Raw genomic sequence first — 16,872 nt, 5'->3', positions numbered from 1 at the left:
TTCTGGCTCAGTTTTCAACACTTTTATACAAGTTATTCTCCAACACGAGATGTAAATTGTTTTTGTTTCTTTAAAGTTTACTGTAATAGAAAACATTTGTTGTGTGGTTGCATACAGAGACAGTGTGAGGGCGCAGTGGGACATTTTGAGCACAGTAGAAGATTGGCACGTGAGCAGGGTGCTAAATTTGTCTACCGGCAAAACGGCTAGTAGATGTTCAAATTTTAGCAGCCACTCAGTAAATGACATCTTTTTTTGGCGGTCGAGTGAACCTCTTGCATATTTTACCAGAATTTGGCTGGTGCTAATTTTTCATCCTGAACATGAGTTAAAATGATTACCACAATCAAAGAAATCTGTTCTGGGCTCAATAGAAGTTTTAAAAAGACACGTTTGCCCTCTCGCATACCCCCTGCTCTACACACGCTTTGCTACAAACTTGCTCCATGTACAGTACAGGAGGAATTGAGATCATTTCTCTTAAAAATGGAATTTGTGTGCTTGCAAAAAAATCTTTGTCCTAAAAATGTCCCGTGCGTGCTCATGTTTATACACAAAACTCTAACATTCCATTGAGGCAAACTCAAAGCTACAGAGTCAACCAAAGTGCATTATACTGCTTGATCTTCCGTTTCCAAATACTTACAGTAACACTGCTACGAAAAATAGACCTTTGCTTTCATATATATAATTCTCTTCTTTTACATGTGACTCCATATCTACTAAACATCCAGGAGCATTAAAAACAACACTGTACTTCAAACACGTGACTGCCTTTATCAACCCAGCACAGCAGTGTCACAGATGTGTTGCTGAGCAGTTGAATTGGGTTGCATTGGTCTGCACAGGCGTTGCCTTTTACCGGAGTTCTTCCCTTCTCCTGTCAGGTTTGTGCAAATGTCTGAACTGAATCAGACTGAGCCGGTTTGACTTCAGGACTGATTTGTAAGGCAGGGGCGCAAATAATGTGAGACCACCTGCCTCACATTAGCTGAAATCAGTCTTAGATGAAATGTTAAGTGGCTCACATGGTCTGATTTGTGGCTTGCTGTTTTGTGCTGTGATGGATACAGCTGATAAAATTGGAAGTGTGCTACTCCAATGTCAGGTTGCAAAGCTGTTTACCAATATCTTTGGCCTAAAACTTTTAAATAACTTTAGTTTTTTAATAGTGTTTTAGGGGAAGTTTTACTGCCTCTTACTTAGCCGTAGTTTTGGCCAATCTAAACAAAATTGCCACATATTTAAGGAGGAGGCGTCATGGAGAAAAATAAAGCAAATTAGTTTGTGCAATTTGTAGCATGCATGAATTAATGATCAATTAGCCAAATTACTGTTTTCAGGGCATTCTAAAAACTCTAAAGATTCATAATCTGACTTCAAGGCCTTAAAATATCTTGATTGGATTATAGCTGCAGTAGGTCGATTTATAGAAATATATATTTTTTGTCTCATTTGCTGAAACTTTCACTATATCCTGACAGTAGAACATGAGACAGATAATCTTTCAAACAATCAGGTTCCTCTGGCTCCTCCTAGTGCTCCTAATGGGATTTACAAGAATCCACCGGGCCTGAACCAAAACAACCAGTCCGAGCCAAGAAAGGTGGGTGAGTGTTGAGTCTCCTTCCCAAAGCGTCAAATACAGATACTTTGGGACCCTGGGAATGAGACTCTGCAATCAACTCTTTAAACCAAGGACACAGTAAAAGATTTCAGCAAATATGACAAAACATTCTTTTTATAAAAGTTATGCACAGCAGCTTTAATGAAGTTAACTTGTATAAGGTCGTATTTTTCAGTCTGGTTTAAAATGTGTTTTTAAATAGGGATGCACCCACATATCAGCTGAACATTGTATGGGCCAATATTCACCTTGTTGACTGACCTTAGCCTATCAGCAAATAAGATGGCATTCAGTGATATCAGTGGCAGTTGTTCATTTGTTGTGTCAGATCAATTTTGTATCGGCTAAATGTTGTGTTGGATGGATGCTGACTTGGATATCGGAGAAATCATCACCTTTTCCAGCCCTGGCACAAATTGCACACACACCGCTGTGCTCCCGGCAGCAGCACGGACAGTGCTGTTCAGCTCTGATTCTCACAGCTTGGATGAGAAGAGAAATAGAGTGACAGGGCTCCCACGCATCCTGGAAAGTCTGGACATTTAGAGACTAGATCTCCAGTCGTGGAAATGCCTTGGAAATAAATTTAAAAAACCAAATATCCTGAAAAATAATCTATGTTGTCCTGAAAAATGTTAATTGTATGTTAGCCCCTCCCTAAGTGGGTTAACCAGACGTGAAGTGGAGCACAAGAAACGTTTTAAACGCTCTTTTCTTTTTGACCATATCAGTCAGTCTAGCTGTTCACAGCAGACGCGGAGTGGAATGGACTTGCAGCAACCATTTTGGCCTGAGACTCTTCATTATTAAAAAAGGGGGCATTAAAGTTAAAGTCAATGCTGGGTCTACCGGTAACTAGGTAAGTGCTGTCCTGAACTGTCAAGAAAAACTCCTGGAAAATGATTTCTTAAAAAGAGTGGAACCCTGGACTGAGCTGCAACCAGGCAGAAATATCTGTAGATATCTTTGTTTTCCTGGCCAACGCGGTGAATAAATAACAACAGAAAGACAGCGGTGTGTCCATCGGGTATTGGCCCAGGATTTCACAATCTGTGCATCCCTAGTTTATGGGAACTCTTTGTATTGATCATGCTGTACCAGCCGTTATATAGTCATCATTACAGCTGTACAGATGTTTTTCCCCAGGACACCGGCTGGGCTCTGTATTCAACAACTCAGATTTCACTGTAAACACAACAGCAGTGGGACAGTCCACAGACCTCTGTCAAACTAACACTGGGACTGTTTTCTAATAAAGGTGAGGTCTGCAGATGATTCACAGTAAGTGGGACACCAGTGCCAGTGCCAGTACCATTCTAGGTAAGTGAGAAAATGTGGCTTTTGGGTGAACTGACCCTTTTAATAAACTAATATCTGGTCAGAAAGGTGAAATAAAAACAATAGGAATGCATTTGGAAGTTGTCCGCTGAACCACCATGTCTAAGGCGGACCACCGTGACATGGCTGATGCCTGATTTCTATGAGACTGTTAATGAAAGGCCGGCATCAGTGTACCTCGAGTGTTATTGTGTCTTTCATTGGCCTCTCCGTTAGTACGCAGCTCCCAGCAGCTGTGTGTCACTCTGCCGCCCCCTGCCTCCTCCTGTAGACCACTGCGATGGATCCTTCCGGTAAAGCCTTGATCATGTTCCAGGCCTCGAAACGGGTCATGTCCTGCAGACTGACTCCCTGGACCTGAAGCAGCTGATCTCCATGCTGAAGACCGCTCTGCTCCGCTGCTCCACCTGATACAGACACACACACACACACACACACACACACACACACACACACACACACACACACACACACACACACACACACACACACACACACACACACACACACACACACACACACACTCTGTTGGGTTGGGCACTAAAGAACGACTCATTAGTAGCTCATAGTAATAATGAGATAAATGGTTTGAATATGTTTCAGTACTGATAACAAAACATTTTGTTCAATTGTTAGTTTTTTTTAAAAAGCAAAACAAAGACGGTTTCAATTTTTGTAAATTTTTTTGTCCAGGCTGAAGTGTGTTATTTATGATTATTATTATAGGTAAAATGACTGGTTTTGTCAGTGGAGTCTGGTTGGCCGTAGTGCTCCCAGACATTGTCTGAGATGCTGGTGCTCTAGTGCAACATCCTGTTGGCATATACATTTCATATATAAGCTTTAATCACGTCCTCTCCTCCTTTAAGAAAATCAAGATATCTGACTTTGCTCTCCTTCCTGTGAGAAGATTCATTCAGATAATTAACATCAGTAAGGAAACAATTTAAGAACTGATAGCTGATTAGTGATGGTTAATAAGAACTTATTGGAAGCTGTTTTGTTGTAAATATAATGAAACCGTGCTGTGTAATGTCAGCATCCTGAGTGTACCTTTAAAGATCCTGTTGATGACTAAAGGTCTGTCTCCCTGGATTGAGCCTTTCCCTCCCTCCAGAGTAAACCCAACTCCTCCAGCTCCTTTCTCCAGCTCCACACTCACTGGAGCTCCCATCTCCTCCACTGCAACACAAAGCACCATGAAGTTAACCTATCACCAGGAGAGGCTCAGACACTTGAGGTGTTAGGAGTGTGTCTTGTTGTGTGACTTACCGTCAGGGATGGGCTTTTCGCTCCTGCAACCTCCTCCCTCTCCTCCTTCCTCCTCTGCCTTCTTGCTGACGACCACCACAGCCAGCTTCAGATTGCGGGCCTGACGCAGAGCATCAGTGGCGTCGGCGTGTGTGACACCGCGCAGTGTTTGTCCATTAATCGACAACACCTCGTCTCCTTTCTGTATGGTGCCCTCCTGAGCCGCCAGGCCGCTGGGAAACACTCTGTGGACCTGGATGAAGACAATCAGTGTCACACACAGTGGCAGAGAGTGTACAATGCAGAGTAGAGGGAGCAGACTTTGACTTTGACACTGGCAGCAGGGTTGTTTATGGTACGTATACTGGGGCTTGCTGGCATGCCTTTTATTCTCTGGCATAAATCTCCAAATGAATAAGATTAATACTGTCGGTCAGATCAAACTGACAGCTTGGTCTTCGATGTGTTCTCTGTTTCACACTTCACACTATCCCCTGGCCAGAAAGCCAGGACACTCACAGTACATCTCCAAATTCTTGCTAAGAGTTTCCTGATGCTCAAGTATTATTGTCGTACCGTATTTGAAGAGCCAAACTGACTTTATTCTTACAAATGATTCCTACAAAATGCTGTCATTACCAAGTGCACAACACTAAATCACATGCTCAGTCCTCAGTGTACAATATTAGCACCAGTTTCACTTAGAGCTCCACCGATATGTCATTCTGGTGATACTATCAGCCAATATTGGCCTATATGTTACCTGATATGCACTAGGGGTGTCTTAAGTATTAAAAAAAAATAGTATTGCGATATTTTCTTTTGTGATATTGTATTGATTTTCAAAAACACTGTATTGACTTATGTTTAAACCTCCAACCTCTAGATAGCCATGTTATAAATGTAACCTGAGGGCTACGACGTTGATGTTACAGAGACTGTGATAAATACAAATGCAGATCTCACTGTTCTGGTTGCATAAAAAAAGTCTACTTTTTTCCTGTGAGTTTTCCTAAAATTTGACTTTTTTAAAAATTGGAATATATGACCTAGTTTACAGTATTGCAATATATGGCAAGATATTGAATTGTTACCCCTGTATTGTGATTTGTATTGTATCGCCATATATATATATATATGAAAACAGTTTTTTTCAGTATATAATGCAGGAAAAAATGAGTGTAATAATATATTGGTGTCACTGCAACATTTATCCAGCAGAGTGCACTGTAATTTACAATACTGTGGCAAACAGAACAGAGAAAAAGAGAAGAAGCAGCTCTGAGCAATGTCAGCTACAATTGGTTGACTGAGTTAGTCAATGTTCAATTATTTAAGATGTTCAAGTATATTTATCTTAAATATTATTTAATAAACGTATTTCTGTAAGAAAGCAGCTTTCTGAGTACCTTTGCAGAGTCATATCTGTGCACAGTCCACATAGAAAAGCTTTAGTCTGATTGCTTAATACTAAGTGTAAAGAACAATGACTCAGTGAACATGTTTGCACTGACTGAAAAAACTGGTCCCGCTCAACAAAGCGAACACTCTTCTTGTTTTCTCCACAGGTAAGGCCTTTACATAATAACTGAGTTACTAGATATTGACCTGTCTCTCCTAACAAGTAACTTCTACTACAGTAATGTGGGACTTACTGTAAGATAAAGTCAGACTCTAGACTACACATCTCTGTTTACAGTATAGGATATATATCTATACCTACAGTAATATATGGAATTTATATGTGAGTTAGGATCTTATTGAATCTTTTGTATGTTCTAATGTGATCGGTATGAATGTGTAGTGAGTGCTGCTCACTGTAGGAGCTTTGCTCTCCAGGTCAGACCCTCCAGCGATGCTGAAGCCCAGACCAGCTCCCTCCTCTTTATGCAGAATCACAACATGGATGTCCACCAGTTGCTGTGGAGAAAGAGGTACAGTAGAGGTACATCATGTATGATCAGCTCAGATATATTACAATGAAGGGACATCTTTCACATGTGATTATACACAGGTTTAATTACCTTCAGCGTCTCTTCGTCCAGAGCTTTGACTTCCTGGATCATCTCCTGTATCTCCTCTGAAGGGATGGCTGAGATGACAGAGTGAACACTAGCAGAAGTGACAGCTGCGTCGTCATGAGATCCCCCCTCCCCTCGCTCAATGGTACACTCCCTCAGTGTGGCCAAGCTGCGTTTACAAAAACAAAAGCACATTAGATGTGGAGATGTGTAAAGACACCTATGAGCATCGTGCGTGCGAGCAGTGTGTAATGTGCTGGATATAACAGCTGTTTTGACAGTAAAAACTTGCCACTGCTTCTCTGATAAAACAGGAAGTCATGTTTTTTTTCAACCTGAACCCACTTCCTTATGAATATAAAGCAGGCTCAGTGCACATTCTGGGTAAAGAGTCCCTGTTTAACCTCTCTTCGTCACATACATCTTACCTGACAGAGAATCCTCTGTCCTCTGCCTCAGACTCCTGAGGGTTCGTAACATCCACTGCAGAGGGGTCCTGCAGGTTTGGGGAGTGAGGGTTACCAGAGGGGTGCGTGGGTAGAGAACGCATAAACGCCTGTGAAACCTGGAACAAAAGCAAAACAACACATAACACATAAATTAGAAAAAACGTACCAAAGAGTATGAGGACTCTGCAAAGACAAACACGATAACATGTCTGAGTTCAGAGTTTTGAGAGAATATTAAGTCTATTAATTAAGTGTCATACCATATTTATAGGTAGAAATAACAGCAGAACATACTGAGAGAAATAAAAATACACATTAAAATAAGTGAAGAAAATATACATATAAAGTATGAAACAAATGCAGGAAATAAATTAGTGACAAAATCTAAAGATATCACAGTCCTTCCAGGATTTCACAGCCTTTTTGGGGATTTCACAAAGAATTGCAACACATGTTGTAATGTTTTCAGGCATTTTTTTGCAATACGATGGCAGGTGAAAGTGAAAATTGTAAAAGTAGTTTTGTATAATTTAATAAAAATCGAAGCCAACTTGTTCGAGTCAGAATAACATCTCTAGTAGTTTGGTGACGTATGGCTTAATGTTTTGCGCAGGCTATGATTTTCTATGATTTGCAATTATCTATGTAAAGTTATCTCATATAAGTTATAAATTATATACTGTTAATGGTCAGGCTGTACAACCTAAACTTTGAGGCACGGCAGATTGTGCACAGAATAGTTTAAAAATGAAAACTGTGAGATAGAAATGTAATTTAAAATAACTTCTGTCATATTTTGTTTCAATGTCAGCCTGCTACATAGACACAGTCATATATGTAGCACACATAGATCCAGGAAGAGTTTAAGTGCTAGTTCTACCTCTTTGTCTGACTTACAACAGTCAACAATAAACAATCTTCTTATTAGGAATTTTCTTAATGTTGGTCAAAATGGTTGTACTTGGAGAGGCTGATATTTTCTGAGGTGGCACACGGCGTAAAAGCTTCGAGAGACACTGGTAGAGATAATCTGGATGAACTGTTCTGACCCATCACACTTTGTTACAACACTGTTCCCAGATCTACTTCAGTGATTACAATGTTTATAACTGATGGAAATGATAGACAGAACTACTCAAATAAGACCAAAGTTGTACCCTTGAAACAATATTCAAAGTATATTCCCGTAGTTCCACACTTGACCGATTACCTGGTTACTGAAGGCGAGGATTCTCCCTAAACTCTCTCCCTCCAGGCCTCTCAGGGGCTGACTATCTGTGGATGGGGCAGCACTCAGAGTCGTGCTGGCCGGCTTTCCTGGGCTCTCTGCTCTGTCCCCCTCCGTCCCCTCCGGAAGACTTCTCCCTTCAGTTTGGCTGGATCTCATTGCAGGAGGTAGGACCTTGGACTCTGTGGAACTGCTAAGATCCAGTCTTTCTAGCTCAGACTTTGATGGTAAGTCATTCTTGTCATCATGGACTGGAGCTGAATCCTGTATCCCTGAGTTCAGATCAGTGCTGACGGTGTCAGAAAGTGGGAGCTCTGTAGGGGACTTGATGGGGGGAGATTCGTCTTCAGAGGATTTGGTTGATGTTTGACAAGCTTCAGAGGTGGAGGAGGTGATAGCGGAGGTGTCCGTCTCCCTAACAGATGCAGACTGGTTTTCCTGGATCTCTTTGGGGATTTCATCTTTGCCCTTCCCATAATCTCCATGTGAGGCAGGGTGACTCCTGGACTCCTTCTCCATCAGAGGAAGGGAGGTGGAAGGTGCCACAGGCCTCCTGTTGCCCCCCTTCTCTGGACCGTCTGAACTGGAAAAAGTCTCAAATGAATTGATCTTTTGTTTGATTGACAGGTTGGTTCCAGATGAAGCAGATCGGACTCCGAAGCTTCTGAAGCCCACAGCAGGCCTCTGCTCTGCAGGTTTAGCTTGCTTCTTCTGGCCCTGCTCATCCTGAATTTTCTTCACACTCTGGCGAAACCAGGTAGGCTTAGGCGCCACTGGGGGCCCCTTCTTTGCTCCTGGAGAAGTTTCAGATGTGATTTCAGGAGTCATGTCAGATGGAGGATCTGAAGTGGTGTCTGCGGCTGTGCCATTGAGCTCGGGGGTGTTCTCTTCGTCACTCATGGTAGCTGGCTCACTGTGGGCGTTCTGACGCTGTGTCCTGTCTGCAGTGTGGTGGCGGCAGTGATGGCGGTGGATGTCGGGCAGCTCTTCAGGGGAGCTGTCTGAGAGGCGAACCCAGGGGTCCTGAAGCTGCTCTTGGCTACGCTGCTCAATGCGGGCCTGTCTCCTCAGAGCGCCTCTCTTTGGCTGTGAGCAGAGCACAGCTGGTGGATTGCCTGTCCACACAACACAGAGAGCAGAAAAATCTGAGACATGGTTGTGTGTTTCAAACATTTTCATGTAACAAACTCATAGACACACATAGACAGACTCATTGTATTCTAATGGCACACACACATTATTTCCACACTTGACCTTTTTCCTTGCAGGTACTGTTTAGCTTTTCTATCATTGAGTAAACTGTGACATAAGTGACATATTTTATAGAAATTGTATATTATATTCAAGGCATAACAATAACAGTAGAGAACAGCTGATAAACTGTACAATGAACACAAACAGTGAACACAATAAGTGCAGGAAGTTTGTGTAAAAGCAGAGATTTGGATACATTTTGAGCAGATTATTAAATATTGCAGTTTATGGGAACTTTTTGTACAATTCTCTGTCTGTATTTCATTTTTATTTTTAACAATCGTAACTACCTAATAGGTTTCTTTATTTAGACAAATTCAGTGTTTTAGAGATTGTGTTCAGGTCTCAAAGTTGCATTTTAACCCTTTTAAGATTGCATCCTATTTTATACCCCTATTTAACAATATAAAATTCAATTTCTTTGTACTTTTATATAAAAATCTGATCTTTCTTCTTATGTAAAACGAAATATGATGGGTGCTTACATCAGCATGTACAAACCGATTTCGACCAATAATATCATGACATTCACCTGTCAATCAATCTTCAACTTTTAGCCACACAGAGCGATGCTAGCTAACTAACATCATGAATAGCTAATGGGGCTCACTGATTACTGTACAAAGACACAACTTCATCAGTGATTTGGGTGAAACTGGGCCCACTGCAGGTGCTAGCCCTCTCTGCAATGTGCCATCAGCTCCGCAACTGTCTAAAGGAAAGGCTGATGATCCACTAAATTCAGTGGAATCACCAGTGAGATGTATACTGTCAGAAAATGTTGAAACATTAGTCCATTACCAACCACAGTCCCCCCAGTAGGGGTCAACAAAGCTCCATGGGGGGGTCACAAGGTTTTGTTTTTAAGGCCTGTAAGAAATGAGAATAGGTCTATATCTCAGCAACTGGTTTCACTTCTGTGAAAAACATTAAATGTAAAGTAAATTGTCTAAAAGAACAATGACCAAGCATCAGGGACAAGAAAACTGAACTGAATTTGTCAGAAAAGACACCTATTAAGTCTGTATGATTGTTAAAAATGATAAAGAAACAAAAAAAAAGTTCCCTAAACAGGAAATAGTCTGCTCAAAATGTGTCCAAATCACTCGTTTTACACAGATTTCTTGCAGAGTTAACTGGTTGGGTTTATGAGTTTTGAATATAATATGAAATATCCCTTGAGGACAAAGGTTGGGAACCGCTGATCTATACTAGCCAATCTGATCGACTTTTTAAAATAACTCTTTATGAAGTATTGGCTTTACTTTATTTCCAAAAAATTGCTACCATCTGAGAAAGAGAAACGGAATCAGTATAATTTTGAATGTGAAAAGTTTATTGTTATAATAACAATGTTTTTCACGTTATATGTTCATGTTATTACGACATACAAACATAGCATGTTAACAATGTACTATTTATTTAAAGTGTTATTGTTATAAGTTGTCATTATAACAATATAAATTAAAGCTGCAGCCAGCGATGATTGGGCCATCGCAGTCCATGTCATGCACAAGAATCATGTGTAAACCATACCGTGACTTTTTTTAAAATCAGATGATTTAAAAATCAGACAATTGCCAGGCGTGCTTCCTGTTTGTTAAAATACAACACGTGCAAATCACCAAAAATTACCACGAAATGAAAAACCGCCCACTTCCTGTTGGATTTGGGGTATGGGTCCAAGAGGCTTTTTTGTTTGTAAATTGGTCTTGGGGGCGGAGTTTAAGGGGGTGTGGCAAATCAATTATGCAATTAATTGCGGAATAAAATACTAATAACCTGAACAGTTTCAATAGGGCCTAATTATCATGTTATATATTTTGTTGTAACAGTATAAGTTATGTTAGAAAATAAAATGTTTCACTTTATAACAAAATAAACAGTATATTGTTATAAAAAGAAAGTTTTTTCTTACGTAACAATATAAGTTACCGCAATAAAAAGTTTATTATGATATGTTATCTCATTATACTGTAATGTAAAACACATCTTATTATAACTAAGTAATTAGGTTATAACAAGATAAATAATATAAGTCATTTATGAGGCTGGATCGCAAAGATTTTATCTAGGTCGTAAATACATTTGCAGAATTTCTTCCTCCGGCTAAATGCATATATTTTTACTCATTTATAAAGTATTTAAAATGTGTTCATTGTTTTACTGATGAGAGGAATGAAAAACAATGAGACAGCCTATTAAATGTGCTCAAATGCATTCATTAAGTCTTATTTATAATGTATGTGACGTGAGTGAACAAATTCATAAAACAAAGTTGTGATTTATCAAATGAGTATCTCTTCAATATGGCTGCTTCATCTGTTTAAGAAAATATCCTGTGATGCAGAAAGAGCAGCAAAATACGTTCAGGAACCTTCATTTATGCACACATTTTCTCATTGTGATTCTGATCCGTTTTTCTCTTTCTGGTACAGCTATACACTTCAATGATAAGTATTTTTTTAATCAAAATTTCACTTTCCCCCGACCATGGCCCTAAAATGACATATACCATGAGAGAGGATTTTAATCATACGGCCACTCCTGCATGTATAACGATCTGATGGGTGTGGTTTCTAAATCTGGTAATACTACATACAGCCAAGATAATTTCAAGTATAGTAAATCATACTAAATTTGAAGTTAACATTGTAACTTTTGCTCGTGGATCCCTGTGAGTGTAACTGAAGCAGGTGGTCCTTGCTGCAACCCCAATTGAACTCCACTGTTACACCCTCATTGAATTTCATTTACTGACAAATAAAAAGCCGGCCTCAAACAGGAAATGGAACCTCTGTTACTTTCAAGTCAAACACTGATAAGCACAGCACCATCTCCTGCACGCTGTCACACTTGAGTTAACTGCATGGTTAATCAGCTAGTCCTGAACTTGCATTCAGGTGGTTTCGTGTAAGGTAATAGCACTTGTCTCCTACCTGTGTGCAGTCTGTCGTTGGTGCAGGCCGCGCTGTCTGGATGGGTGAAATCTTCTTTGCTCCCCTCTGACTGTTCTCTTATTCGTTCTCCTTCCTGCTGCACAAACAGGAAGCATTGTGTTACATCAGCTTCTCTAGCTGCAACCACAGAGAGGTGCAATAATGAACCGTGCTTCCGCTCAGACATTCATCACTGCTGCTGCTTTCACACTTTCATTCAGCCAGTAACAGGCCCATAAGCTGACCAGCAACGAGCTTGATGCATACGCACAGGGGTTAAACGGGGATCTGTGAGGAGGTGGAGCCCTTGTCCAATGATATGGGGCGGGCTGGTTTCCAGACGGACTATTTCGAAAAGAAAACTGAACTTGACATTGTGTCCTGTGGTTGTAGATTGTCCAGAGTAAAAAGGGCACTGTTTCTGGAAAGAGATGTAGCTACTGATTTTCCTAGATGTCACACAAACGCCACTACTGCAAATATTGTGAGCTCCGGCCCAATTTAACTCCTGCACACAGGCACATGGCATGCATTGCTTGCACTGCTTGCATGCTGACATGCACACAAACACACAGATATGTGTAAAAGCATGCATTATTATCATGATCGGAACATAAGATCGGTATTGTAAGAATCATATTATTGCATGTGGACTACTTATTCATTCTGTCAGCTGAATGAATATACATACACTACATGGCCAAAAGTACACCTGAACACTCCAGCCCAAAATCACACAGAAGTAAATAGACAGCGGTTTCCACATACGTTTGGTCATAGAGTATACATACAAGAACTAAAAAATAGAACAATACATTTAGTAATGCATGCAGTAGTCCTCTATTTTGGTTAAAGGACCAGTGTGTGAGATGTAGTAGCATCTGGTGGTGTATTTACACACAACACCTTTGCCTCAGCATCCTGTCCAGAGTGTGTAGGAAAAACATGAAAGGCAATATCTGTTTGGTTTGTCCACTCTGGGCTACTGTAGCAACATGGCAGTTAAACATGATCGCCTCCCTCTAGATAAAAACAGCTCATTCTAAGGGAACAAAACCACAGTGATTCTTATATTCAGGTGATGATACACTAATGAAAACAAAGCTATGAATATTATATTCCATTTCTGACAATAGATCCTCCTAAATGTTACACACTGGGCCTTTTAAAACATACTTTCTATTAAGGCATCCATTATAAAGAGTTTGCAAGCTGTAACTAGTGGCTTTATTATTGTTGAATAATTTACTAATGATTTATAGATCAGTTATAGGCCATTTATCAGAACAACTTCTGAGTTGCACGCTAGAAAAGTGCCTCTCTAAAAGTAAGCATGTAAATGTTAAAAAGTTGTCCAAATGACACCAACCCTTAATAAAGCCTTCAATTACAACTTATGAACCCTTAAGTTGTACTGAAAACACATACAGAAAAGTACTGCAAGTAAACACTGCATTTAAAACAACTGACCCATCCTAAGTCCTGCCTCTTCTTTTCTCTGTGCTCCAATAAGAGTGGAGCAAGCCTCAGTCAGAACCTCATCAACTTTCTCCTTTCCTGTACTTAGATATGCCATGTGCTAGGCTAATCTATGATGAGGTTAAAAGATATAAGCGACATATATGTATAGTGGTTGTCTTTTAGACTAAAGCCTAGCCTAGCACATAGCATTTGGTTGTTGTACAGGAAAGGAGAAATATGACTGAGGTTCCACAAGGGTGGCAGGACTTAGTAGTCTATGGTAGTCAATGACAAGGCTTTTATTTATAAAAAGCCAAACGTGTTCAGCATGCTTTCACCAGCAAAACACTGAAAGCCACATCACTTCACATACATTCCTTAAGAGTAACCTCAGGGTGTTTCTCAAGGCCTTGTATATACTGCTGAAGAACTGCAGGCAGTGGAAGGAGAGGAGTGTGTTACATTTTTTCAGAAGAAGCATGATTAGTAGAAGCAGGAACAATACATTGACAGTGCAGTGAGCAGGTAGCAGTGTCCCCGCCTTCCTTTCGAATGTTTCAGAGAAGGAACTCAAGTGGAAGTGAAAGAGACTGTGATCTTAGACATACTTTCAACATCCTTATATGGGCACAGAACTTAGACACTGTTTGATAAACCAAATTAGCTACTACTCTCAGACCGTGGAAGGTCTGTGAACAAGAAAAAAACAACATAAATGATACACTTTAAGTCTAAAAAGCTGGAATAATGATTATGATGTTTATTTTCTTCAGATTTTTTGGACACAAAAAAAATGGCAAAAAAGTGCTAGCACACGAACCTGACAGATCCTGACTAATTATCGAGTTCTGACCCGGGTTAGAGACATTTTCCTGTGTAAAACTTTGGGCTCAGTTTTGCATATTTTTAAGAAATGTATTTTTTCTTTCTCTGTCCCCAACTGTCATGGCCCCATGGGAAGAGAGGAAAAAACAGACTCTAGTTCATTTTTGTATTAGCCTGGTGAGCTAATGGTCAGTAAATTATTAAATTATTAGATTAAAAATCTAACCTTCTCTGGTTGGATTTGGGTCTCAAATCTGTAGCACTACCAGTCCGGTTTGGTCAGGTCAGATTTTAGACACTGGTCCAGGCTGGGTTCTAAGATCAGTCTTAGTCCTGTACATGTCCCTAAGGGCTAAACAGCTGTTGTTGTTGCTGTATTTATGGACTTTATCATTCCTTGTTCTTAATTTGCAGGCTGCCACCACTTTCCTCATATCATTGTTTTGCTAAACAGGAAGTTTAATGTTGCCATGGTGTCAGGGAGGTATGTGTGGGCTTCAATTTGCATGAAAAGCCATGCTGCATAAATAGCATTGATTCTTTTTGCACTGTTACTATGGAAACAGACAACTATCACTATTAGTTTTGATCCTATTGATTCTTTCAAAACAAGTTAGATTCATGCACCTGTCATACTGTATATTTGCAGTAAGAAAAAGTTGGTGAAAGTGAATACCACTGTGTTCCCATCAAACATGATTTAAAAGGTGCCCTGTGGAAGTTTTCGTTTACCACTCGTTGTGCTCTGGATCATTGTTTTTATGAACAGGTCACCCTTTTCTTTGTATTTCATTCTGTACAAACCTGTACAGAGCACAAGGGTAATGCACAGAACAATTTTTTGACAATAGTTTCACACTATTTCACTAAACCGTTAATTAAATGTAATAATTAAGGCTGTGGTCGCTTTGAGTGGGATGTGAACTGTTTTACAGGTTTTACAGCCTGTTTAACTGAGACCACTCCCTCTGCTGTTCAACAGAGTGCTGTACCTGGCAGCTGCTGTGTGACGAGTGCTCCAGTCCTTCATCTCTAACTGGGGATCCTCTACTGGAGCCGCTGGAGTCTCCATTATAACCCTCCTCACTGGTCACATCCTGAGGCCAGCAGTACCGACGTGGAGCAGCGCGCACCCTGCAGCTGGACTACAACACACAGCTGTATTAAGTAAGACGACAGTGTCTATAACTTACTTCACTTTTGATCGAGTGATAAAAGAGACAAAATAATGGTTTAGCGACTCTGAACACTGTGTGATTGTTTCCTGCCAGATGCAAAGGCCTAGTCAGGCTCGTAAAGCTCACAGCAATATATTCATGTCTACTGGCACATGTCCCGTTAGCCATGGGACTGGTGGAACCTTCAGGGTCATAGTTAAGAGTAAATGGTTTATTGTTGGTTGTTGACTTTGTATGAACCATGTGAAACATGTCATATGAATATAGTAGAGCACTGTACTTTATTTAGCTGCTGCTGTACACAGTGGACAATCAGCTATCACTAAAATAAATGTACAGTCAAACACACAACAATCCTCTGACTCTAGATTCTTCATCCAAATGCAGTTTGCATTGAAGTCAGCTGTTGTGACTGAATAGAGGATACTCTTTAGACAGAGACAGGAGCAGTGGGTGGTGATTTACTGCACTACAATAATAATATAATAATATAATTCTGAGATGTTGGTCTTCTTTCAGACTAGATGAAAGAAAATGCCCAAAATCAACATTTAGGTGTTATTTTACTGCACTTTGTCTGTTGTAGATTTCTCCTAAAGTTAGCATTAGATATAGCCTCATTTGCATTTTAAAACATAACGTTAAAAAAATAAAATGTCAAAAATAAAATAAAATAATTGTCTTAATGTAATAATCAAATTGAACCTTTCATGGTGATATCTACTGGTTGTTAACTAGTTTTTCCCTATTCACAGTTTTGCAAGCTTTTACAATACATACACATTGAGCCAGAAATCTCCACTTCAGTAGCACTTACATACATAATACATAAGCTTCTTCCACTCATTATTTACACAGGCCTGAAATCATGTTTTATAGACTTGCAAATGTGGAGAGATAGTGACGTGGTGCAGTTAGGAGCAGTGCCCACGAAGTGGAACTGGCACCTCTCCAGGACCCAGTCCACACCCATATATCATTCACAACCTCTGTCCCCCCTTTTAAGTTGTCTTAAAGTCATCCCTATCCACCCAAGAACCAATATTTCATTCCTGCAGGAGGCCTGTAATTGATTGGCAAATTGTCCCTACTGTACCCTTTCTCCTGCCTAATTGATAATGGAAAATTACCCTGAACAGGATATGTGGATGTAGAGAATGGGTGGACTAAGTTTACTTAATGTAAGAAATGATGCGTCCCAGAAGGCTATTGTAGTTCCCCGACTTACCCCTTAATTAGTTTTTATTTAGAAATGACTTCTTTCAACCACTGCATCATTGATTAATGATGACTATGACTAA

General features: G+C 40.1%; 1 protein-coding gene across 2 annotated transcripts in view; it reads right to left on the bottom strand.

The window, feature by feature from the left end:
• Positions 1-7: 7 nt before the first annotated feature.
• il16 (interleukin 16) overlaps positions 8-16,872 on the bottom strand; it is a 51,071-nt gene continuing 34,206 nt past the window's right edge. Inside the window, exons 18-26 of one of the 2 annotated variants that reach the window (XM_051379971.1) lie at positions 15,386-15,538; positions 12,108-12,204; positions 7,897-9,029; positions 6,666-6,802; positions 6,241-6,406; positions 6,035-6,136; positions 4,238-4,469; positions 4,019-4,147; positions 8-3,372 (exon numbers count right to left, since the gene is read on the bottom strand). In XM_051379971.1, coding sequence (XP_051235931.1) covers positions 3,206-3,372; positions 4,019-4,147; positions 4,238-4,469; positions 6,035-6,136; positions 6,241-6,406; positions 6,666-6,802; positions 7,897-9,029; positions 12,108-12,204; positions 15,386-15,538 — 2,316 coding nt within the window. In that variant the 3' untranslated portion in view covers positions 8-3,205. The remainder of the gene's footprint in view (positions 3,373-4,018; positions 4,148-4,237; positions 4,470-6,034; positions 6,137-6,240; positions 6,407-6,665; positions 6,803-7,896; positions 9,030-12,107; positions 12,205-15,385; positions 15,539-16,872) is intronic. The other variant, XM_051379972.1, reaches the window with a different exon arrangement.

This window comes from Dicentrarchus labrax, unplaced genomic scaffold, assembly GCF_905237075.1.
Source record: "Dicentrarchus labrax unplaced genomic scaffold, dlabrax2021, whole genome shotgun sequence".
NCBI lineage: Eukaryota > Metazoa > Chordata > Actinopteri > Moronidae > Dicentrarchus > Dicentrarchus labrax.
Note: the sequence above shows the minus strand (reverse complement) of the source record. Positions and strands in the feature narration are given on the sequence as shown.